Source organism: Cnephaeus nilssonii (assembly GCF_951640355.1).
Source record: "Cnephaeus nilssonii genome assembly, chromosome: 9".
Taxonomy (NCBI): domain Eukaryota; kingdom Metazoa; phylum Chordata; class Mammalia; order Chiroptera; family Vespertilionidae; genus Cnephaeus; species Cnephaeus nilssonii.
The window spans coordinates 83,069,051-83,084,770 of NC_137080.1; the positions used below are offsets into that span (position 1 = coordinate 83,069,051).

The following is a 15,720-nucleotide window of genomic DNA, read 5'->3' on the forward strand; positions in this document are numbered from 1 at the left end:
ATTACATATGTGTCCTTATTCCCCCATTGCGCCCCCCCCCCCCCACTCACCCCCTTGGTGTCTGTGTCCATTGGTTAGGCTTATATGCATGCATACAAGTCCTTTGGTTGAACTCTCCCCCTTCCCCCACCCTCCCCTACCTTCCCTCTGAGGTTTGTTGGTCTGATCGATGCTTCACTGTCTCTGGATCTGTTTTTGTTCACCAGTTTATGTTGTTCATTTATTCCACAAATGAGTGAGATCATGTGATATTTATCTTTCTCTGACTGCCTTATTTCGCTTAGCATAATGCTCTCTAGTTCCATCCATGCTGTTGCAAATGGTACGAATTCCTTCTTTTTTACTGCAGCGTAGTATTCCATTGTGTAGTTGTACCACAGTTTTTTAATCCACTCATCTGCTGATGGGCACTTAGGCTGTTTCCAAATCTTAGCTATTGTAAATTGTGCTGCTATGAACATAGGGGTGCATATATCCTTTCTGATTGGTGTTTCTAGTTTCTTGGTATATATTCCTAGAAGTGGGATCACTGGGTCAAATGGGAATTCCATTTTTAGCTTTTTGAGGAAACTCCATACTGTGCTCCACAGTGGCTGCACCAGTCTGCATTCCCACCAGCAGTGCACGAGGGTTCCTTTTTCTCCACATCCTCCCCAGCACTTGTCATTTGTTGATTTGTTGATGATAGCCATTCTGACAGGTGTGAGATGGTACCTCATTGTCATTTTGATTTGCATCTCTCAGATGATTAGTGACTTTGAGCATGTTTTCATATGTCTCTTGGCCTTCCTTATGTCCTCTTTCGAAAAGTATCTATTTAGGTATGTTGCCCATTTTTTGATTGGATTGTTTATCTTCCTTTTGTTAAGTTGTATGAATTCCCTGTAAATGTTGGAGAATAAACCCTTATTGGTGATAACATTGGCAAATATGTTCTCCCATGCAGTGGGCTTTCTTATTGTTTTGTTGATGGTTTCTTTTGCTGTTAAAAAACATTTTATTTTGATGTAGTCCCATTTGATTATTTTCTCTTTAGTTTCCATTGCCCTAGGAGCTGTATCGGTGAAGATATTGCTTTGGCTTATGTCTGAGATTTTGCTGCCTGTGGATTTCTCTAATATTTTTTATGGTTTTCCCATCTTATGTTTAAGTCCTTTATCCTTTTTGAGTTTTTTTTGTGTGTATGTTGTAAGTTGGTGGTTGATGTTAATTATTATTAATATTTGCTTCCACACAGCTAGTCTTTATGAATATATTTAATAATATATAGGCTGGTGTTTGGAAGGTACATAGATGTTTTATGAAAATTTTAAACTAAACTTTTCATAGTATAATTAAAAGGTTAATATGAGTTTCAGTGATACTGTGTGTAAACAGCAATAAAAGATTTTTATTACATGCCAATTTTAAAAGTTGTAGAGTGTAATCTAAAATAAAGCCAAAAGATCATTCATATATCCTATATGTTTTTCTTTAGTATAATTGTTATGTATAATTAATTTTTAACATCTTTCTCCTGTTACCACTTTTTTATCCATTTTCTGGAGAATAGACTTAAAATGCATTTCTTCTGGCATACTCAAATTTTATTTTGACTTGAGGAAAATTATGGTAGAACTAGAGATAAACTTTTTCTTAATATCCTCAGAACAGAAGTGACAGTTCATTGTCTAGTTTACATATTGTAGAAAGACAGTTGTCTTGTACATTTCCTGATTGAAACTAAAGCTCTTTGTGAAGGAACAAATGGAATGTATTATGTACTACAACTGGAATATTTATGCATTTTCCTGTTGGCAGTCATGAATATTTGCAAAATTAATTGCTTAATTGATAATATTACAAATTTGTGCTGTTTTCCATATTTTTGAATTTATAGGTTTATTTAGTCAGTATTATAGTATATGAGACTAAAACTGTTGTTTTAGGTGACAAATTAAATCCTGGAAACATAAGTACATTAGGAGAGAATATAGTTACAACAGTGGTATTAATTATTACCAGGTGGTTTTTCTAGAAGGCTATTTAAGGAAATATAATTAAGTTATAATTTTGGCATGAGTTTGCTTTATTTTAAAATGGTGGGGGCAGGGGGATTCTAGTTTTTGCACTCTAGTGAACTTGACATCAATCTCAACAAAAAATCTGGCATTTTTAATTATGAGGAAATTTCATGAGTTCACAGTACGTATCAGAGTAAAATGACTTCCCTTTATGATAGGGTAATGCCACAGCAGGATAGTACAAAAATTCAGCGAGATGTTCTTATGGGTGAGGTGGAGAACTGGAGTAAAGACAAAGGCACCTTGACAGTTGCTTCACCAGTTCCTAGCCCACAAAGTGTTGATCTGTAGTCTCAAGGTTATCTCTTAGCTACAGGGCTTCATATTGGGCTTGTGACTTCTTCAACACTTACATTAGAAGTTTTCATTTCCTTTGTTAGTTTAAAAGTTTTGGAACCTTTTTCTTTAAATATTATTTTGAGTGGGATCTCAATATATAAACTAAATAAATGCTAAGCTATTCTGTTTCAATGAGGATTGGAAATGGTGATAGTTGCAAAAGGTCTATCTAAGGATATGCCATTTAAGTACCCTTTATTAAAGGATAAGAAATGAAGAGTCTTGCCGAAACTGGTTTGGCTCAGTGGATAGAGCCTTGGCCTATGGACTGGAAGGTCCCAGGTTCGATTCTGGTCAAGGGCATATACCTTGGTTGCGGGCACATCCCCAGTAGGGGGTGTGCAAGAGGCAGCTGGTCGATGTTGCTCTCTCATCGACATTTCTGGCTCTCTATCCCTCTCCCTTCCTCCCTGTAAAAATCAATAAAATATTTAAAAAAAAAGAAATGAAGATTTTTTAACCTTGAAGACTAGTGAGGATGCATGGTTTCTTCAGGTAGATTAGTGGTTGCCTTGAGCTAGGGATGGGAATGTGGATTAACTGTACCAGGTGTACCAGTTAATAACGTGGATTTTGTAATAAAAGAAAACAGGATAATTTCAAGAGAAACATAAAAGTGCTTTATTCAAAGTAATGTCCATCGCTAGCTACACATTTCCCCCATCTTTCATGTAATTTGTGGATACCGTCCCAATAGAACTTTTCTTGTTTTGAGGCAGAGACCCAATTTCTTATTTTCTTGTTCAGAGACCCAATTTTCCACTTCTTCGTACATTTTGAAGTGCTGCTCAGAAAGTGCGTGTGCCATCTATTGGAACAAGTGGTCATCTGAAGGAGCGAGGTCTGGTGAATACATCGGGTGAATTAATACTTCCCAGGCAAGATCTTTTGACGAGTCTTTAACTGGTTTTGAAGTGTGTGATGGTGCGTCATCATGAAGCAAAATTACTTTGCTGTGTCTTCTGGCCCATTCTGGTTGTTTTATGACCAAAGCATAGTTCAAATTGATTATTTGTTGTCAGTAGCGATCAATATTAATGGTTTCACCTGGTTTTAGAAGCTCATAATACACCACAGCTTCCTGATCTCACCAAACTCAGAGCATTGTCTTCTTTCTGAAGCGATTTGGCCTTGCAGTCGATGTTGATGGTTGACCTGGATCAACCCATGATTTTGTGCATTTGGGATTCTCAAAATAAATCCACTTTTCCTCGCCAGTCACAATTTGATGCAAAAAAGACTTTCTTTCATACCGTTGAAGCAACATTTTACTAATGACTTTTCGGTTTTCCATTTATCTTTCATTCAGTTGATGTGGCACCCATTTTCCTTCCCATTGCTTGTAAATGATCAGAAATTGTTTGCTGAGCAACATTTAATCTTTCTGCAAGTAGTTTTTGAGTTTGACACGCATCTTCATCCCCAATAATGCTTGTAATTGTTGATCTTCAAACTTTTTCGGTAGACCTGGACGTTCTTTGTCTTTTACATCGAAATCATCACTTTTAAAGCTTTTAAACCAGCGTTCACAAGTATCTTGAAATTGAGCATGTTCACCACCAGCTTCCTTAACTATATGATAACTTTCAGCAGCACTTTTTCCAAAATAAAGTAATGAATTAAAAACTTACCGCAAATGCTCTTTTTTTGGCACGAAATTCGACATTTTTAAGTGTAAAAATATGTGATGTTAACACCTTCAGAAAGTTTGATATATGAAGTTTTGAAGCTTGCTGTCAATACAACAAAATAGCATACATATCAAATCACATATATATCAACATATGTGTAACTCCATCTATTTTAAAAAATCCGCATTATTAACCAGTACACCTGGTAAATGGGCAAGAAACATTTTTTTGAAATGATGGAAATATTCTAAAACTAAAAGGAAGTGATGGGTACAACTGTATAAATTTACTAAAAGTCACTGAATTAAACCCTGTTTACATGTGATTTTATACTATACTAGAGACCTGGTGCACAAATTCGTGCACAGGTGGGGTCCGGTTGGCCCACCCCAATTGGGGCCAGTCAGACCAGGCTGGTCAGGGAGTGGGAACACAGGATTTGGCTGGCCGGCCCCGCCCCCTATTGTGGTGGGTGGGGCCAATTGGGGGTGGGCTGGCCGGGCGGAGGGGCCACGGGAGGTTGGCAGGCTGGCCCTGTCCCCTGGTTGAACTCCTGGTTGAGGGGACAATTTGCATATTAGCCTTTTATTGTATAGGATAGTGCTATCTCAAGAAAACTTTAAAATGACACTTTACCTAAAAAAGTTTTAGGCAGCTTTTTTCATATTTTTGAAGACCTGTCACATGTAAAAGATAGATGTGATATTTCATCTAGTTGTAGGTGACAAAACTAAGCCTCATGTGTGAAAGTTAACAGAGAAACATAATTTTACTTACTATTAAGGAATAGCTCTCCAAAAGTGGGAGAGACTGGGTGGGGGGGGTCTTTAAGAGGTTTAAATGACAATTTACCTAAGTATGCCAGGCACATGTAAAACACTCAATAAATGTTTGCTCATCAAAGAAAAATAGATGTAGGTAAAGTAGAAGTATGTAAGTATATATGTTTGCAATTTGTTTGTGTGTATATATATACTGTATATAAATGTGTATGTATAATTTTGAGAGAGAGCAAATGTTCCAAAATGATAACAGTTGGTGAATCTATACGAAAAATGTGTATTTTCATTGTACCGTTATTTTGTTTTTTTCTGTTGATATGAAATTTTCCAAAATAAAAAGTTAAAAGAGGAAAAAGGGAGGACTCGTGGTTAGGTTGATAGGGCTGTGAGAGCAGATTTTCTTAAACCCTATGAAACTTAATGAAATCATCATTCACTGTCTGAAATAGAAAATAATGAATTTATTTTTCTTATTAAAGAACAATGTATGCTGGTCATACACAGTCTCTTAGCAGGAAAACTCCTCATCTTACTAGTGCAGGAAGCATGGGTTCAGGGGTTGGCGTTGTTCTAGAGGAGGATGTCATCTAGAAGCGAGGACTCGGATGAGACCGCTGCACTCAGAGGCAGGTTTATTGGCGTGATTCTGTTCCTGACTGGCTTCCAGCAGTGAGGAGCTGCCATTGTGAGGAGGCCCAGTGGCCAGCTTAATACCGGCAGGGTGACTGCTAACCATAGCTACTGAAAACTCCCTAGTTTGTACAACTTTCAAAATTCTCAGCTAGTGTAAAATTTAGTGCCTGATATAGAGGGCCACAATAAATATTTGTTCAGTGATTAATAAGTTAAAAAAAACAATTGTTATTATTACACATCATCATCTCATTGTTTAAAACGGAAGAACTTTGAAGTTCTAATACCTGAGGCTGCCGCTTATTTTGGCTCCTCTCACTAAAGGTCTGAAGTCATATTGGCGTCCTTTTCCTTATGTCAGTTTTGCCTGAATTGATTTTCAATGCTACATAACTAAATGGGCTTAGAAAAATAATTACATACACAGTAAATACATTGAAAACCAAAAGTTTCTTTCCTTCTGAAACTTTTCAGTGTCTAATATGGTAATATGCGTTGCAAATCTAGAAAAGACTAAAATATAAGGCATTTCCTAAACTCATTTAACTACAGAATACTTTTTGTCTGGATAAGATAAATTTTTCTGTACAGTTTGCCACATTTATCCATTTTAATTTTATAAATATCTGTATAATGCAAAATTCTATTTTTAAGTGACTTTCTCACAGTATGTAATTCATAAGCTTATTTTCGCTAATGCCATGGGCAAATCTCTTAACTTTATTGTGTCTTTGATTCCCAGTCCATGAAATGTGCTTGAAAATTTGGGTGAAATTTGTGATTATAGTGTGTCTATATCCAATGTTATAGAAGTTAATTTTTGACTGTTAACTTTCAACAACAATAAGATAAATTCTTGTGTAATTAAATATTTTCAAGGCCCATAGGGACTAAAACAACTTTTTGGAAATTATTGCATATTTCTCTAAAAAGCTTAAGATTTTAAAAATGTATTTATTGATTGAATGCGAGAGAGAGAGAGAGAGAGAGAGAGAGAGAGAGAGAGATTGATTTGTTTGTTCCACTTGCTTATGCATTCATTGGTTGATTCTTGTATGTGCCCTGCCCTGGGAATCAGACCCACAACTTTGGTGTATCGGGACAATGCTCTAACCAACTGAGCTACCCAGTCAAGGCTTTGTATTTATTTATTTATTTATAAAATTTTAAATTTATGTTTTCGTTACTGTTCAAAAACAGTATTATACAGGGTAGGGCAAAAGTAGATTTACTGTTGTTTGTATGAAAAATAATATAACAATCCTACCTAATAAAAGGGTAATATGCTAATTGACCATACCTTCGCTATGCCCACAGCCAATCAGGGCACTATGCAAATTAACCAAGATGGCTGCCCCGACCCCATCACTGAGCGCCTCCACGCGCTGCCCCGCCCCCCATCGCTGAGCGGCTGACAGACCCAGGCCGGCGGGAGGGGCGGGGCCTCCTGCCGCTCCAAACACTGAGCAGCTGATGGACCCAGGCCGGCGGGAGGCGCCCAGATCACAGCTGGCGGCGCGGGGCCAAGCCCCCACCCTGAAAGAAGGCGGAAGACGGTGGCCAGAGCCAAGGCTTGGGTCCCCCCAGTGCCGGCAGAAAACTGGTGCAGGCAGCTAGGTGAATGAATGTCTTGCATGAATCTTCGTGCAAACGGGCTTCTAGTAAATAATAATACAAGGAGAACTCTTTTACCTACTCACAACTATAAACTTACTTTTGTCCCACCCTGTATTAGTTTCAGGTATATAACATAGTGATTAGACATTTATATATCTTACATGAAGTGACCATACAGATAATCTAGCACCACATATCTTACCTAATAATAGACAAATATGCAAATTGACCGTACCTTCGCCATGCCTGTGATTGGCCAGGAGGCGTCGGGGGGCGGTACTCGGGGTGGCCGATTGGGCTGGCGGAACGCTGAGCTCGCGTCGCCAGCGGCGGCTCGAGCTCAGCGTCTGCGCCATGGCTGTGCTGTGGCACAGAAGGGGCCTCTGGGGCAGCGAGCTCACGTCCCACCGTGGACCATCAAAAAGCGGGGGAGCTGGGTGCCTGTCTGCTCAGGCACCAGGCCTTTCAGAAGCCTAGGCGGCGCTGGAGGCTTCTGAAAGGCTTGGTGCACCAGCGATCAAATGCAAAAGCGTGGGAGCTGGGTGCCTGTCCGCTCAGGCACCAGGCCTTTCAGAAGCCTCCGCCGCACTGGAGGCTTCTGAAAGGCCTGGTGCACCAGCGGACAGGCACCCAGCTCCCCCCCCCCCCCCCCCCCCGCCCAAAACATGCATGATTCAATCATCCACTGGGCCTCTAGTAGTTATAATATTATTGACTGTATTCTGTAAGCTGTATCTTATATCTCTGTGACAGTTTCTATAATTGGCAATTTGTACCTCCCATTCCCTTTTACCTTTTTCATTCCTTCCCCAAAGCTCTCTTATCTAGAGACCTTAAAATCTCTATTTGAATTTGTTTTCTTTGCTTATTTATTTTGTTTTATAGATTTCACATGTAAGTGAAATCATATGTTTTTGGTCGTTCTCAGTCTGAGTTATTTCACTTAGCCTAATCCCATGGTCGGCAAACTGTGGCTCGCGAGCCACATGCAGCTCTTTGGCCCCTTGAGTGTGGCTCTTCCACAAAATACCACGGCCTGGGCGAGTCTATTTTGAAGAAGTGGCGTTAGAAGTTTAAGTTTAAAAAATTTGGCTCTCAAAAGAAATTTCAATCATTGTACTGTTGATATTTGGCTCTGTTGACTAATGAGTTTGCCGACCACTGGTCTAATCCCTTCTAGGTCCATCCATTCTCACAAGGGCCAAGATTTCATTCTTTTTTAATGGCTGTGTAATATTGCCTTGTATATATGTACCACATCTTTATCCATTTGTTTCGATGAAAACTTAGTTTGTTTCCATGTCTTGGTTATTATAAGTAATAGTGCAGTGAATATAGGGATTCATATATTTTTCTGAATAAGTGTTTGGATTTCTTCAGATAAATGCCTAAGTAGAATTGTTGGGTATCATATTATAGTTCTATTTTCAATTTTTTTGAGGAACCTCTATATTGTTTTCATAGTGGCTGCACCAATTTACAACCCCACCAACAGTGCATGAAGGTTCCCTTTTCTTCACATCTTTTCCAACATTTATTTATTGATTTGTTGATAATAGCTATTCTTACAGGGGTGAGGTTATATCTCATTGTGGTTTAGATTTGCATTTCCCTGATGATTAGTGATGTTGAGCATTTTTTCATGTGTCTGTTGGCCATTTGTATATCCTCTTTGAAGAAATGTCTATTCATGTCTTCTGTTTAATTGGATTGTGTGTGTTTTTTGTGTGTTTGTGTTTCTTTATATATTTTGGATCCCTTATCAGATGTATCATTTGCAAATATCTTCTATTCATTATTTTATATTTTTGTTTTGTTGATGGTTTCCTTGTATTTTTCACAAAACTAGAACAAATAATGCAAATGTTTATATGAAACCACAAAAGGCTCCGAATAGCCAAATCAATATTGAGAAATAAGGACCAATTTGGGTGTATCATGCTACCTGATATCAAACTATACTACAAGGTTATAGTAATCAAACAGCAGGATTCTGGCATAAAAGAAGACACATAGATCAATGGAACAGAATAGAGAGCCCAGAAATAAACCCATGTCTATATGGTCAATTAATATATAACAAAACAGGCACAAATGTACAATGGGGAAAACACAGTCTCTATAATAAATGGTGTTAGAAAAACTGGACAGATGCATGCAAAAAAAAATGAAATTAGACTACTTTCTTACACCATATACATAAATAAACTCAACGGGTTAGACCAGTGGTCGGCAAACTCATTAGTCAACAGAGCCAAATATCAACAGTACAACGATTGAAATTTCTTTTGAGAGCCAAAAACTGACTTCTGCACATGGGCCACGAAGTTTCAATCGCACTGTACGTGCGTGCCCGCACGTGATATTTTTTGGAAGAGCCACACTCAAGGGGCCAAAGAGCTGCGTGTGACTTGCGAGCCGCAGTTTGCCGACCACTGGGTTAGACTCTTAAATGTAAGATCTGAAACCATAAAACTTCTGGAAAAAACATAGACAATAAACTCTTAGACATTGATCTTAAATTTTTTTTAAGTATATCTTCTAGGGTAAAGAAAACAAAAGCAAAAATAAATAAATGTAAGTACATCAGACTAAAAAGCTTCTGCATTGCAAGGCTTAGAAATTAGTTATGCAACGTAGTTGAACCAGACTTTATATTAATTTGTTAATCTTTGGTAAGTAAGCACTTATGAATAATGTGTCTAATTTGTTACAGTTTTTGCTCATTTAACATAGAATTGCAGAAAATTATTTCTAGGTGAAATAAAAGCCTTTAATTAGATTTGTGACCGTGAGATGGTTATTTAATTTCCTTGACCTTCATTTTTTTTCTTATTAAAATAAGATAAATGAAATAAATCTTTTTGCTCTATCCCTGGCCTACCATTCATCCATTATCTTTCTTATTCCTCTAATAAGGAATCATTTGCTTTATGCTGTTACTTATTACAGTTTGAATATGGGGATATTTGCTTCTTGGGAATATAAGATACTAGCGTTCCCGTTGCAGGAAAAATCCTGCAATAGGGTTTCCTGCTACACTCTACCCTGCCCCGCCTGCTCTCCTCCCTTGTCCCCCGCCCCGCCTTCTCCGCCAGCCCCCCTGCTTTTCTCCCTTCTCCGCCAGCCCGCCTGCTCTTCTTCCTTCTCCCCTGGCCCCGCCTCCGCTCCTCCCTTCTCCCCCGGCCCCGCCTGCGCTCCTCCCTTCTCCCCCGCCCCACCTTCTCCGCCAACCCGCCTGCTTTTCTCCCTTCTCCCCCGGCCCCGCCTCCACTCCTCCCTTCTCCTCCCCCCGGCTTGCTTGCTTCTCCGCAGCTTTGCTCCATTCTGCAGCTCTTGGCTTCTTTCTACGCTGTCTTGATATGCAAATTAGCCGCCATCTTTGTTGGGGTAATTTGCATACTTGTCCTGATTGGCTGGTGGGTGTAGCTTGGCTGGTGGGCGTGGCTTGGGTGTAGCGAATGTGCGGTCAATTTGCATATTTGTCTATTATTAGGTAGGATAAGAGGAAATTGCTCTGAATTGTAAGATGAAATTCATATGCATATGTCATTTGTGTAAACTTCCTAAGATGCACATTTTCATGCCTTGTGCTGTGATAATTCTAGGTGAACTTTCCTAGGTAAGTCTTTGGTTTTTGCAAAATTGTCTAATTTATTTTTTCTTCTCATTTGTTAAAAGCTATTTCTCTCATACATCAAAGATTAAAACATGATTATTTTAATATTTCACACTGCCTCCCTTTCCCTATACCACACTTCCCATCTCCTGATTCTATGTTTTCCTTTATCTTATGTTATATTTTTAACATATACATCACTTCTTTAGTAATTTATTATATTAATTATATTGACTTTTGTATCCTTTCCTCATTGGAATGCAAATTCTACTCATTTTGTCTTTTGTTTAATGTGTTTTGTTCATTGATGATCCTAAGTACTGTATTTTCCGCTGTATAAGACGACTTTTTAACCCAGGAAAATCTTCTCAAAAGTCAGGGGTCGTCTTATACGCTGGGTGTCGTCTTATAGGGCGGGTGCTGAAACTTCCGAACCGGACTGGAGAATCTGCGGTCTCCGCATACTGTGCGGGGAGCTCAAAAACGCCGCTCTCCATTCATTTCAATGGAGCCGGATGGAGACCGCAAGTGTCTCCCTCTCCCGTCAGCTCATTTTTGTGCCGCATATGGTCTCCACCCGGCTCCATTGAAATGAATGGAGTGCGGCCGGGTGCTCGCCGCATACCGCGGAGATGTGGCCGCGGCCGTTTTTGAGCGGCACAAAAAGGAGCTGACAGGAGACACTTGCGGTCTCCGTCAGGCTCCATTGAAATGAATGGAGTGCGGCCGTTTTTGAGCTCCCTGCACAGTATGCGGAGACCGCAGATTCTCCAGTCTGGCTTGGAAGTTTCAGCACCCGCCCTATAAGACGACACCCAGCGTATAAGATGACCCCCGACTTTTGAGAAGATTTTCCTGGGTTAAAAAGTCGTCTTATATGGCGGAAAATACGGTACTTAGGATCATCAATGAACAAAACACATTAAAGGATAATTTGCATGTGTTTATAATTGTCTGGTTGCCTTAAATGAATGATCATAGCAAACTTATGCACTCCCCACCCCTTTGAACAGTGGGTAAATCATTCTCAACAGATATTGGGTAAGAATGACATAAGCAGTATGATGTCTGTGTTTGCAAGTGCTGTCTAGTGCCAGGTTAGCTGACAAGAGTGTAGTGAGGGCTGTAGCCTGCTATTCACTCTAATTCCAGTTAGGAGAAATTCCTGGGTATTATAGTAATACCTAGTTTATAAAGTATAATCAAATAAGTAGTTTGAAGGGAAAAAGGAAACTTTCTTTTGGGGACAGAAAGGCACCCAGGACCTTCTTACAATAAGCAGTAGTCAGTTGGTGTCCATTCAAAGTAATGTCAGTTACCTGAGGTAGAAAAATGTCCAAAAACCAGAAGTAATAAAAAAAAAAGTAACTAACTCCCAAGACCACAGCAATTACTTAACCACAGCATCCAGAATAAGTTAACCACATTAGAGTTCGTAGCCAGTAGTAAGTACTGAAAACAGCTCAGCATCCAAAAAGATGCATACATGGCAGTAAAGAAATGTCTCTTTGTCCTTTCTTTTTGGTGGGTTCATGGATGTTTTATGAGCAGGTCTGCTTGTGGGCCTTGTGTTCTTCCTGATGGGCCTAGCAGGTTCTTTGCCACAGATTTTTATCAAAATTACCCTCTTGGCTTCTTTTTAAGAATCTATTTTCCTCAATAATTCAATCAGCTTTATTGAGATATAATCTAGAATAATAAAAGGGTAATATGCTAATTAGACTGGACGTCATTCCGGACATCCTTCCTGATGAAGCTGGGGCTGGGGGGAAGCCAGCCCGGGTCCCGGGTGCCTTTGGGTGGCCTGGGGGAAGCCAGCCCGCCAGTGGCCGGAGGAGGGAAGCCCGGGTTCCAGGTGCTGGAGGAAAGCCAGTGTTGGCAGCCCAGGTTCTAGCAGCTGGGGGAAGGAAGGCCTACTCTTGCATGAATTTTCGTGCGTCGGGTCTCTAGTTAACTAATAAAATTGTAAGCTATTTAAAGTGTACAATGTGAGGACTTGGTATATGTATGCATTGTGAAAGGATCTCCTTTATTATAGAATCCCTTTCAGTCCTTCACTCTATTCTTAAACAGGGCTTGAAAATTTGAAAACAATTATTTTAAACCCAAAAGTGGACCCTATTTAATACACTGAAAAGGAATAATATAAAATCATGTGACAAAATCCAAAAGTGCAAACACTTTTTAAAAAATTCTTTAAGGGAAATGGAATATTTTCACATATAGAAACAAAAATAAGTTGTGTCCTTATTACCCTTCCTGCATTTATTTTTATTCATCTTTTTCAATGTTATGCATATAAAACCTTCCTCTCTTCTTAATTTCATAATTGGTATCCAATTACTCAATTTAGTACAACTTAATTTCTCACAAGAATTTTCTTATAAAAGTGATTTTTGTAAAATACAACTTTAAAATAATTCTTGAAGACAGAAATTTTTAGGATTTAAAGATTATTTGAAAAGGCTCGTTTTTTGTTTAAATTGAAATAAAATTGATGTATTATTAGTTTCAGGTGTACAAAATAATGATTCAATATTTGTGTATACTGAGAAATGATTACCACATCAAGTCTAGTTATCTGTCACCATACATAGTTACAAAAAATATATTTTTTTGTGATAAAGACTTTTAAGATCTACTCTCTTAGCAAGATTCAAATAAGCAATATAGTATTATTAATAATAATAATCATCTTGTACATTACATCCCAGGGCTTATTTATTTTTTAGCTGGAAGTTTGTACCTGTGGAGTCCCTAGACACATTTTGCACACACACACCCAACAACCAATCTGGTCTCTGTATCTGTCAACTTTGTTTTTTTGTTTGTTTTTCAGATTCCAAATATAAATGCGATCATATAGTATTTGTCTTTCTCTTTCTGATTTCACTTAGCATATGCCTTCAAGGTTTAAACATTTTGTTGCAAATGGCAAAATTTCATTCTTTTTTATCGCTGAATAGTATTTTATTGTGTGTGTGTATGTATGGACTAATGTATATTTAAGTTTCATTTTTAGTATATTATGCAGTAACATCATTTATTTTTATTGCTCAAGTTGTAACAATTCACTTGACTAAAACAATCCAATTGACTAAAAGATAAAACAACAAATTTAATTTAAATCTCTAGTGAAAAGAACATTTTAAAAACATGTTAAAAACAATCCAATTAATGTGTTTTTAAAATGTTCTTTTTACTAGAGTTATTAATTGAATTTGTTGTTTTATCTTTTAGTCAATCATTTCAAGATGATAAATTTTTTACTTTTTCTATAGTGAGATTTGAAGTAAATTTTAAAAAATGGGATGAAAACTTTGTTCATGTAGTCCAGAGAATTCAATACTGAATATATCAGTGAACACAACAGAAGGTTCTCTGAATAGTGTCAGATATATAAAAGGATTTTGTTTTGATGTAGTCCAATGTATTTTTTTTCTTTTGTTGCCTGTGCTTTTGGTGCCATACTTAAGAAACCATTGCCAAATCGAAGGTCATGAAAAATTTCTTCTCTATTCTAAGAGTTTTACAGTTTTAGCTCTTTAATTTAGGTCTTTGATCTATTTTGAGTTCATTCCCCCACACCAATTATCGAAAAGACTGTCCTTTCCAAATTAGGTGTTCTTTCCACTCTTATGGGAAATCAATTGACTATATATGTAAGGATTTATTTTTCATCTTTTTATAGTTAGGAGAGTACCACATTTTTTTTCTTCATTGATAGCCTCGGGTGATATAGGCAAAGTGCCTTCTGTGGAATAGGTATTTTCCTAGTTCACACATGAAGTTATCACCATCTGGGTGTTAGTTTTCTCAACTTTTCTCCATATTAGGTTCTGCAAACTGACCTACCTTGCTTGGGTTCCTGGCATTCTCTCTTATACCTTGAGTACCATGCTAGTTGAAGTCCAGGTTATAGGATGCTAGGAATAAATTTTTGCCGCAGGGTCTCTTAGCCTATGGAACTGTATTTTGTCATTATGTCTGACTTCTGTTTTGTTTTTCCTACTGCTGAAATATTAGTTTTTAATATAGTATTGTGCATTTTCAAATGTTTTCTACCAGGAAGTGACTCTGCACATCTGATCCACCACTTGAAAGTTGAGAATAGGACTTTTAAGAACAGTTTTATAATCCATTCTTAATAATTGGCTTGTATATACTTTAAAATGATGATTTATAGCATTTACATAAATTTTTCTTAGCAGTTTTTATTTTAATTATTTTATGTGCTATTACAACTTTCTATATGGCTACTATAGAACTGTATTGGCAATTTGGAGGTGGTAATATGATTTTCTGATTATCAGTGTTAAATGGTTGTTAATATTTTACATTTTGAAAAAGTAAATACCCTTAAAAATTTCTACACAAATCAAGAAATAGCATAGATAACACTGCTTTTCACCTGGTGTAAGAGAGATGCAATTCATTGTCCATAGGAAACTGTACCTGTACTCTGTTATTTGAGAAAACAATTTGTACTTTATTAAACAGATAATTGTAGTAAATATCTTTCACCTTTTTTATTCTTAGCTTTGCAATTCTTGATATTGGTGTGATTAATTTTTTATTTTAGCAGGTTTTCTTTAGGTGATTCTAGGAGGCCTCTTCATGAAACAGCAGTTTTGGTAGAAGATGTGGTACACACTCAGCTAATTAATCTGGTAAGAGCATATATAATCTCATTTGGTATCTCTGCATTCTGCTTATGTTGGGATTGCATTTGGAATTTTTTTATCAGTCTTACTGAGTTACAGATTACATGTAGCAAAATTTCACCAGTTTTGACGACTTATTCTCGTATGACTACCAACACAATCATGATATGTAGACATTTTCATCATCCATAAAAGTTCCCATGGTTCGTCTGTATAAATCAGTTTTTTCACTTACCCTCTGACCCCTGGTAATAGCTTTTATAATCTGTATTCTATCACTATACAAGCATAGTTTTTCCAGAACTATTTTTAAAACTTTTTTATTTTGAATTTTAGACATCAAAATATTGTACAAATAGTACAAAGAATTCC

The 15,720-nt window shown here is 37.6% G+C and overlaps 1 protein-coding gene across 4 annotated transcripts in view; it reads left to right on the forward strand.

The window, feature by feature from the left end:
* Positions 1–15,720, forward strand: part of SUPT3H (SPT3 homolog, SAGA and STAGA complex component) — a gene marked incomplete at its 3' end in the record, with an annotated part of 452,601 nt that overhangs the window by 192,066 nt on the left and 244,815 nt on the right. For 2 of the 4 annotated variants that reach the window (XM_079780447.1, XM_079780446.1), the window contains exon 3: positions 15,267–15,354. In XM_079780447.1, the coding sequence (XP_079636573.1) occupies positions 15,267–15,354 (88 nt within the window). The remainder of the gene's footprint in view (positions 1–15,266; positions 15,355–15,720) is intronic. The other 2 variants (XM_079780448.1, XM_079780445.1) reach the window with 1 other exon arrangement.